At 30.0% G+C, this 10873-nt stretch overlaps 1 protein-coding gene across 1 annotated transcript; it reads left to right on the top strand.

Annotated features, from left to right (window-relative positions):
• The first annotated feature begins 1129 nt into the window (after positions 1 to 1129).
• PEL3 (HXXXD-type acyl-transferase family protein) lies at positions 1130 to 4333 on the top strand. Its single transcript, XM_028066734.2, has 2 exons — positions 1130 to 1676; positions 3159 to 4333. The coding sequence occupies exons 1-2, from the start codon at positions 1227 to 1229 to the stop codon at positions 4044 to 4046; spliced, it is 1338 nt and encodes a 445-aa protein (XP_027922535.1). The 5' UTR covers positions 1130 to 1226; the 3' UTR covers positions 4047 to 4333.
• The last annotated feature ends 6540 nt before the right edge of the window (positions 4334 to 10873 follow it).

Consider the following 10873-nt stretch of genomic DNA (forward strand, 5'->3'; position numbering starts at 1 on the left):
TGAAGGAAGAGAGGATAGAGATAGGAGACGTGCAATTAAAAATTTTGTTTTTATTATCAATTTAGCAAGGATAAAATGGGGATAATAGAATTTATTGGGTGCAGGAATAAAAAGGGTAGTGTAGGAAGAAGTAGTCTAACTTCAATTTAACATCAAAACGACATAAACTTTATTTAACAAGGGAACTCTAAAAAATAAATATAGATCAAAATAAATAAAAACCTAAATTTAGAAATCAAATTATTAATTAAATTATTTTTTAAATAAAGAAATATTTATTTATGACAAAAATCATCACTATTTCAAATAAAATTTTATTTTATATATTTTATTTTAATGTAAATATATATGCATGCTATTTACTTTAATTTTTCATAGAAATTTATTTAAAATACAATTTATTTCTCAATTCAAAAAATAAATATGCTACGGTCCTTAGCCACACATTTCGGCCTCTTCTTTATCTATAAATTGTATTTCAATAACTTCTTAAGAAAATAACCACATTTAAAAATAACCATATATTATCATTTAAATTATTCATAATAAAACAAAATGTAAATACTTCAAGAAAAATTCATTTCAAATATTAATCACAATGCACGTTAAAATATTTAGATAGAAATATTAACATATATATCTTTATTGACAATGCAAGTTCAATATTTTCTCAACGCCGATCAAAACAAAATTCACTAACTTTTCATTTTTAAATATAAAAAGCATTAAATATTTTTAGCAGTATCTTTATTTATCAGAATCTTAAACTAAATGGTAAAGTTTGTTTCAAAAAGAAACCTAAGTGCTTAATTTAAGAAACTAAACTCTCATTAATAAATTTTCAATAAGCACAGCATTGAATGATAAATAACATAAAATGAAAATTTGTATATCTTGATCCAACATAAGCATATATATATAAATTAAGGAACTCTTAATTAAGTGTTGTGAATTATTTAGAATAATATTAAGCAAAAGGTAAGAAAATAGAAATGTTTTAAGTATGTTACCAAACATTTCTGCATCTATAATTACATGCTACCAATCTTCTAACCCAATAAGCATCATTAATTGGTCACAACCGCTCTCATGAATTCCATAAATGCTTCCCAACAACACTGCTCTCTGTATTAATAATCATCTGAACTCACAACACTGCTCTCACACATCAATTCACACTTTCTTCCACCAAATAGTTTTTCTTCAGAAAAAGGAAAAAGAAAAAAATGGCAGGTGAGGTGGTGAAGAAGGAGGAGTCTCTGAACCTGAAAATCACCAACAAGAGCCATGTGCAACCTGAGGAGAAGATTGGGAGAAAAGAGTACCAGTTGGTGACTTTTGATCTTCCCTACCTGGCCTTCTACTACAACCAGAAGCTTCTCTTCTACAAAGGAGAAGACTTTGATGGCATGGTGCAGAAGCTCAAGCTTGGCCTTGGTGTGGTTCTCAAAGAGTTCCACCAACTGGCTGGAAAGTTAGGGAAAGATGAAGAGGGTGTGTTCAGGGTTGAGTATGATGATGACATGCTTGGTGTTGAGGTTGTTGAAGCTGTTGCTGATGAGATCGCTGTGGATCAACTAACTGTGGCTGAAAGTTCCAGCAATCTCAAAGAACTCATACCTTACACAGGTATCTTGAACTTGGAAGGCATGCATCGACCCTTGCTAGCAGTTCAGGTAATTTCATTCACTTTCTTCGTTTCCTAATCATTTTGATCTTATACCTAGAGTCAGAGCATAGACTTATACTTTTTTATAAAAGACACCTATATTTTGACAACATATTTTTTCTTTTACTATTATTTGACATTATCTTTCATTATTATTTACTTTTTCTTTTTCTTTAAATATAAAAATTAATTTTCATTAAGATTATTTTATCTTTATAAGAGTTGTCAAATGGTCCTTCAACGATATCTAAGAACTTTTTCTTTTTATAGACTTGTTTATTATCGGATCTAATTTAGGATAGGTTTTTCGCTATGTTTTTCTTACCCTTTTTCTTTGTTTATTTTCTCCTAATTTTTCAAGAGAAGGTTATAATTATTAAGTGGAACATTTTGTAGCTTCGATTTGAATCAAAGCATGTAGGTATATATAGAAGTTTTGAAATTAGAAGAATGGCATTGGGTGAATTGATGGATTTTGTTTTCTGCTATATTTGATCAGATCCACACTTTGAATGAGTTCTTTTATAAGAGGTTAGAAGTTGCGGGAATTAAACATTACTTTCTGCTTTTGACCAAAGAATATTGATGAAAAACATGAAACCACTACAACCATTTTTCGTGTCTCATTTTGTCAATGACAAATAACTATTAACGGTTGAGCACTAAATTTCTGTCCACCAGAAAAATGCATCATTTAATTGCTAAATTTCTGATATGAGTTCATATTCTAGTAATAATTTTTTGAAAAAACATCACATTTCAATTCATATCTTTACTATAATAATGAATTGATTTAACTCAAAACTACAAGCGTGTTCGCTTGGGTGTTGCTAAAATGAAGATAGAGTTTATGCCGAATTGGCATGTGATATATATATATATATATATATATATATATATATATATATATATATATATATATATATATATATACACTATACTGTTTTAATAAATATATGCTTTGGAGTTTTTTAAGTCTAATCAAAGAAAATTATTGGAACATTCTCATGAAACATGATTGAAGTTTTAAATTTGAGTCTTCTATATACAAAATACTGAAAATAAAAAGATTAAAAAATATATGGATCTTACACAGTTTCATTTTTGAAAAAAAAAAAAAACTTGTGAGACCTACAATAATGTCTTGAAAGTGCCATGTGACATTGTAGACCCTACTTAAAAGTAGAATTAAACCTTAGAGTCTTATAAAACCATCCATTGTACATTCTAATTAATATGACTAACTACATAATTAAACTAAAATCAATATAACAGTTGAAATTAAATATCTTTTGATAAATAATAAGTTTCATCATTATCCATAAGTGTAGGTGAACAATTTATTTGACAATGGTGTGTGTTAAATTGCCATCATAGTGCACCCCACTCATCACCTATCACATTTACTCTCAATGCAATACAATATATATATATATAAAAAATATTTTCCGACTTTTATTTTCATTTCGGGTTTTATTTTTATCCATAGTTAACGAAGCTGAAAGATGGGCTTGCAATGGGCCTAGCATTTAACCACGCTGTGTTGGATGGGACTGCCACGTGGCAATTCATGACATCCTGGGCCGAGATTTGCAACGGGTCACCTTCCACGTCAGCACCACCGTTCCTGGACCGGACCAAGGCCCGGAACACGAAAGTGAAGCTGGACCTCTCCCTGCCGGAGCCCAACGGCCATCCAACTTCCAACGGCGATGCAAAGCCCACTCCAACTCTCAGGGAAAGGATATTCAAATTCTCCGAGTCAAAGATAGACAAGATCAAGTCAACGGTCAACGAGAACCCTCCATCGGACGGCTCAAAACCGTTCTCAACATTTCAGGCTCTTTCCTCCCATATCTGGCGCCATGTAAGCCATGCACGTAACCTGAAGCCGGAGGACTACACCGTGTTCACCGTCTTCGCCGACTGCCGGAAGCGGGTCGACCCACCAATGCCGGATAATTACTTCGGAAACCTAATTCAGGCTATATTCACCGTTACGGCGGCTGGACTTTTGTCGGCCCATCCGCCGCAATTCGGTGCTTCACTGGTCCAGAAGGCCATTGAAGACCATAACGCGAAGGCGATCGATGGTCGTAACAAGGAGTGGGAGAGTGCACCCAAAATTTTCCAATTCAAAGATGCTGGGGTGAATTGTGTGGCTGTTGGAAGCTCACCTAGGTTTAAGGTTTATGACATTGATTTTGGGTGGGGTAAGGCAGAAAATGTGAGAAGTGGAACTAATAACAAGTTTGATGGGATGATTTATTTGTATCCGGGGAAGAATGGAGGAAGGAGCATTGATGTGGAACTAACCTTGGAGCCTGAGGCTATGGCGAGGTTGGAGAAAGATAAGGGTTTTCTTTTGGAAGCATAAAAAATTGCAAGAGAAAATGGATAGAATGAACAACTTTTGAAGTAGTTCTTCTACTCAGAGAGTATTGAAGGGGCGACTTAAATGTCCAATTATGCATTCTGATGTGATGATATTCATGAATGCTGTTTAATTTAAGGTTGTGGTTGTTGTTGTACTAGGTTTTATGTATTTTTAGTTTGTGGTTTTATGCTCTTCATTTATTTTGAACCTACTAATGTTTCTTTTCAACTATGTATGTTGTGTAGTCACATGACAAGTGAAAGGAATTATTGTGGGAGTATTTTTAATTTTAGCAATATAAAATGAAATGATGTTTTAGATTTTGATAAACCAAAAGCTACAGAAGATCGTGTTTTAATATTTTTTTTATTTATTTAGAAATTTTAATGCTATAAAAGCAACAAACAAAAGGAAAGCAAATATAGGTGTGTTTTCATGGCAACTGTAAGGAACATGTGAATATAAGGTATAAAAATGTAAATAAAAAAAGAAAAGGGGATTAAAATATTGAGAAAGTATAGAGGGAATTGTGAATTAAAACCTAGTAGGTAAGCAATAATTAGCCACACATTTAGATAGATTGAAAGTTCAAAGCAATTATAGTTATTAATATAGGCACGTGTATAGGGTCTAGTACTCTAGTTCTCTGTTTTAGGGCAAACAAAACTTGGTGTCATTTTATCCAAAATGAAGATTAATTAGTTGTAATTACGATTTCAAACGTATTTTTCTTTAATAGGGATATTTGGACTTTCAAATTGTGGATTGATCATCCTAAACATATTAGATATTTGATATTTGGAGGTGATTTAACATGAATTTAATAAAAAACTTTGTTACTATGTTAATGTCTAATTTAACTTTATAAAATTATATATAAGATGGATATTACTACATTCACTGTCTTTAATCGATTTGAAGGATAGTTTTGCCTCATTCATGTAAAACTTAGTATATGAATTTTGAAAACCTAAAATAGGCAAAAAAAAAAAAATCCCTATACTCATTTATTGAAGGAACAATGGTTTGTAGTGAGTTGCATGGATCACATTTGGTGGGGATGGGTTGACCATGGTGGAGTGATGGTTGTGATGTGGCAAAGATTTGGAGTGTTGGAGTGACAACTGTAATGAATAAGAAGTAGTGTGAGATTGAATAACAAATAAGTTTAATATAATGTAAATAAAGAAAATAAATTTATTGTGAACAAAATTTCTTTCACAATTTTTATAAAGGTAAAATAATCTTGACAAAAATTAAATTTTTGTATATTTAAAAGAAAGAAAAAGTGAATAAAATAAGGAATAGTATTAAATAATAATAAAAAAATGTGTGGGGCAAAAATATCGGTATTCATGTGTTTGTCAATGAAAAGAAAAAGAAAGATATAAGATAGAAAAAAAAAAGAGTGAAAAACAATTAAATATTAATTAGAAAAAAACGGAGAATTTTCTTTTCTCATGGATTTATCAATAAAATATTTGTGCTTTTAAAGTGATGGAGCCAAGTGAAGGGTTTATCGTCTAAGAAGATGTTATGTCATATTTTCATCACGGAATGTGTAGTTCAGTGACCTTGGATGTGTCAAACATGTCCTTGTCTTGGTAGTTGACACACGTTGTTTTTTTAATTGTACTATATAATTTTAAAATTTATTACTGATTTGAAAGTTTATAATTTAAAATTATGTTATGAATGACATAATTCAAAAATATATTTATGATATGATTGTATATTTGAAAGTCTATTTCGAATATGAAAATATATTTTTGAATTATATAATTCAAAATATGTTTATGAATTATACAATTCAAAATTTTGTAATCTAATTTTTTTATTGTATAATTTAAAAATATTTTAAATTTACAATTTATTCAAAACTTATATAATCTAAAATATATTTTATATAAATATACATCCTAAGTTGAATAAATAAAAAATATATAATATATGAGAACCTAGAAAATCACATTAAAAGAATGACTCTGTTTAAAATAATGAGATCTTATTATTATTATTATTTTAATAATAAATTGCTTATATATAAATAAAAATTTCATAAAAGAATTTTATTATTTCGAAAACACTAACTCTCTAAAACTCCGTTATCTAAATTCTCTCTGACTTCTTTTTAAAATATCTCATTTTTCTCTCATCCTTTTTGAAATCAGAGACCGCCAGAGTGATCACTACGACGAGATCTTCAAGTCTGTCCAATCAGAACATTGAATTGAGTAAGTTATAATTCTGCTCTTGGTCTTTTCTTGAAAACCTTGCATGTGATGTAATCTGTATCGCATATGAGGTTTGCGTATCTTGTAAAAAAAAGTTCCCTGTCGATCAGTGGCTCTAATGATGTTTTTTGATCGTGTTTCTGATAATTTTAGGTTGATTTGTGAGCATCGGCAATGAGAAGGGGGTTTTAGGTTTTTGCTATAGTTGCACAAATCAATCAGGTAAGGGAAACTGATAATTGAATTTAATTAGAGGATACAATGAATATAATTGTGTGTAATTAGAATTGATTGTTTGAAGTGTGATGCAATGTGAATTGTTTGATGTTTGGTATAAGTGAAATTGTGATTGCATTGTGTGAATTGAGGTTGAATTGGAAAATGAACACTTGAATCATGGCTCTAATTGGTATCATCTCACTTTGCTTGAAAACCATTTTGTAAACTAGACAACACTACCATGGAGGTGCCAATTTGGGTCATGAAATCAAGTGAAACATCTCCCAACGAAAACCAGAATATGTGTTGTTTTCTGGTGTGAGGCTGAGCGTTGAAAAATGCGAGAGGATCGACGTTGAGCGCTAGCCCAACGGTGCCTAGCGTTGAAAAATGCGAGAAGAATGAGGCTGAGCGCTAGCCGAGCAGTGCCCCAGCGTTGGGACCCTGCAAGTTTGGAACAAAATTTTAATGTTGAGGCTGAGTGTTGGATATGAGGTTGAACGCTAAGCTGCCAGATTTCATGTGTTTGTTGTTTTGATGTGTTTCGTTGCATTAATTGATCTGAAATGAATTATTTTGACTGTCTTGGTATGCTTTGAGTGAGATTAGGTGAATATGGACCTGTTGTATGTGAATTATGGAGGAATTTCGTGGAGAAATTCTAAGTGTGGATGAGGTAGGGTATGCAAAGACATAAGGACTCAATTTTGGTTGGTATCCTGACGCTCCAATAATCATTAAGGCTCATATAGAATATAATGAGTTATGTCGTGAGGAGTAGTAGGAGGTCTTAGCTATTGGACTCGATCAAGTCTTTGGCGCGACGCGAAGGAGACTTACCTGGTGTGATGATTGGGTGATAACTCCTTGAGGCCAAACTCTATAGAGTTTGGAAATCGTACATCGGTGTAAGCCACCAAGAGGTCCTATGTTAATATCCGGATAATTGAGTCTAGAGTTGAATGACGTGAGAGTATTGGAATGTTCCTGTGTGAATTGTGATAATTGATTGTTATTATGCTCTCACTCTAATGTAACCTTCTTTAAATCATTATTAGCTTACCCTACGCGTTTTATGTTTGTCTACCCTTTGTTTTATTCTTTATAATGATCACTTAAATGTGTGAGCATAGGAGGCTGCAGGTGGAGAGTTTTCGCGTGGTGTTGATAGTAGGACTGAGCAGTAGTATCCAGAGGTATTGTAGATAGGTGTGTTTTGTAGTAAGTGGCTAGAATTTACCTTCCCTTTCTTCTAAATGTCTTGTACATATAGTATTGTCATTTCTGAGTTTTGGATGACTGTATAAGATTATACTTAACTTTCATGCTATCTACTTTGGGTTATCACTATATAATGCTTTATTTAGTAGTTTAAAAGCTATTAAATGAGATGTTACATAATATATTATGGATTTCAACATATATTAGAAATTAAGTCATTTATGATATATTTTTAAATTGTATAATTTTAAATATATTTCAAGACTAAAATATATTTTAAATTATATAATGTGTTTATGAAAAATTCCTTTTTAGAATATAAAACATTTATTTAAATGAACCAAAAACAACAATTTTGTATTTAAAGGCACAAAAAACCTTTTTCGTGAAAACACATTATTCTCTCTATCTTTGTCTTTTTCCTTTAGTTTCTCACTCAAATTATTTCTTCTTCACGATCAGAGGGAGTGATGTTGTGTTCACCTCGAATAACTCTGAGTTTAATCCAATAGATTCTTTTTTCAAATAAGTCAAAATTTCGGTCTCCTTTGATGTCCAATCTTTTTTAGCTTTGCATTTAACTTTTCTTTAGTTGAGCAGTATTCTTTATTACCACAAGTGAAAAACACATCAAGAATCATACATCAATGTCTAGATACGGATAATTGAGTCTAGAGAGTCTGTAATTGTATGTTGGTATTTTATAAATGTTTGAAATATGTTATTTTGCTAATGTAATTAATTTAACTGTTATATGATTATTTCTTTTATAAATTAACTTACTCTCGTGTGTGTCTTGTTGTTTTATGTTGCTTCTTCTTTCTTTTGTAACGATCACCTTATTGAGTGTGAGAGGATGGTACAAGTTTAGAATTTCCTTTGAGAGATGATGAGGCAGCTAAGAAAGATGTTAGAATTGATTAGGTTCTATGTGGTGAGAAGTTTTGTTTTAGAACCGAGATATAGTATTTTGAGATATATAAAATTATCATGATTTTATCTTTTGGAGGATTGTGCTAATATATTTTATACCGTAAATTATTTGTTTTAGATTTCCAACTATGGAATGTTTTGTTTTAATAGCTTTTCACTTGGACGTTACAAATTTCGTAATGAAAAATCTAAATTAATAATACTTTTCCTATGCTTTCATGGAACTGCAGGAAGAAACTATAAGCTGCAAAAAGTAATTGTCAATCTCTAACCATATATTAAACATCTGTGGGAAGTCTGGGTCAATAAGTGAAGTCTGGGTTCACTTGGGCTTGAGAGTTCAGTTTAGGGCACATGTTTTGGCCCACTCTATTCACACTTTATTTCTTCACTTCAAATCTACCATTTTTATTTTTATAAGTACTTTGTTTCAGGCTTGGATCCATTACTTTTGTGATAGTAATATAAGGTTTTATTTTATATACATTTCACTATATCACATTATATTTTTGCAAGTTCTATATAAAATGTTTATATCTTTTTATTTACAATTCAATGTAAGGATAAATTTTGTAACGTTATGAGTAATTTTTATTATTATGGTTCACTTTCTACTTTAATGCCTAATTTTTTAAATTTAAGATATTTCATATCACATTATAATGGAAATTTCTTGTAATGTCTAGATCTTTTAAGCTTAACAATGTATCTATAACTCATTTATTAGAAATATCTTTAGTAAAAAAAAAATTTCAATACTTGGATGCCATGTACAATAATGGATCAAGGATAAAATAAAAAAGGTATAAATATAGAATAAATAAACAGACCAATAATACAGTAATAACTACAATATTAATTACTGATTTACTATCATGTTTGCTTGTTTTTGTCTGAAACTTTTGTTTTGGTGAAAAGAATAAGCAATTTTGCTAAGAGATATTTAGATATATGTATATATTCATATGAAAAATAAAAAAATTCATAAAAAAATTTATATATGGTTTAAAAAAACAACTTTTTAGATAAATATAATTGAAAAATTACTTAATCAAAAATTAATTTTATTTTATGTAGATTTTTTTTATATTTTTTTTCCTATAAATAGAATTCTTAAGTATTGGAAGGTATTTTCCTTTTGCACCATAACAATATCCATCAACACCCTCTTTTATCATGGTATGGTTAATCTGAAAACTATAACTTTTATTTTAAATTACTTAATAGTTGGGCTTTTTCATTAGAAATAATAATCTCAAATTGTTGGTTCCAAGAAGAAATAACTTAATTGTTTCCACTTTTTAATTTTTGGGTTTTACTTCTTGCACTCCCTTAGTTTCTTTCTGCAGTCCTTCAAAATAACCATTTTACTTTCTGCAAGTGTGATTAAATTTTTAATCTTTTCCTCTTATTGTAAGGGTGCAGTTAGTAGTTATTTGGGTGCAGGAAGCAATAGCCTTAAGTTTTTTTTTTTTTTTACTTTGTTGTGGATTGGTCTTGAAAAGGCCATTTCTTTTACTCCTAAGTTTGCAACAACACACATCACAGTTTGGGCTGAAAATAAACATGTGAAAATTAGTCCAAATCATGAAAAAAAAAAATTGTTTTTTTCTTAGAACCGCGTCAATCCTTTAATAAAGGTAATTTTTTTATGGAAGATAAACAAAACATAAAAAGTAAAAATTTGAGAAATATATCAAATTTAAATTTATTTAAACTCTTACATGTTTTACCATTTAAAAATTGTTAATTTTACTGAGTTCTCACATTTATAGACAATACTAATCTGTGTCATATATTTTCAATTGTGAGTTGAAAATGAAAACCAACTTAATTATTATTATTATTATTATTTAATTATTTGGTCCTTTTGAAGCTGATATTTCAATTTGATCACATTGCATGATTGTGCAATCATTCATTCATCCATTCTAATATGAACAAATCAAAACCTTATCTGAATACAGCTATTGATTATTATAAACTCTTTGGATTCCATTTTATTCTAAGGTCAAAGACACCACAATAAAGCTGTGACCACCAATGATTCTTAGGACTAAATTATCTTATTTCCAAATAATACTATTTAATCGTCTTAAAATTAAAAAAAAAAAACAATTTTCTTAGTTTGAGTAAAAAAAAAATCCTAAATCACTTCTAACAGGGAGAATATAATTTAGTAGTTGATGTAATAAATGTTGTATTTATTATCTTATCAAG

The sequence above is a fragment of the Vigna unguiculata genome, chromosome 4, assembly GCF_037176805.1.
Source record: "Vigna unguiculata cultivar grain cowpea cultivar isolate G323 ecotype 2 chromosome 4, ASM3717680v1, whole genome shotgun sequence".
NCBI classification, from domain to species: domain Eukaryota; kingdom Viridiplantae; phylum Streptophyta; class Magnoliopsida; order Fabales; family Fabaceae; genus Vigna; species Vigna unguiculata.

Bases quoted from the DNA above. Each gene is read 5' to 3' on its own strand.
- PEL3 (XM_028066734.2), top strand. From the start codon at position 1,227: ATGGCAGGTGAGGTGGTGAAGAAGGAGGAGTCTCTGAACCTGAAAATC. The intron at 1,677-3,158 runs GTAATTTCATTC...TTTTATCCATAG, and splicing joins GACCCTTGCTAGCAGTTCAG to TTAACGAAGCTGAAAGATGG.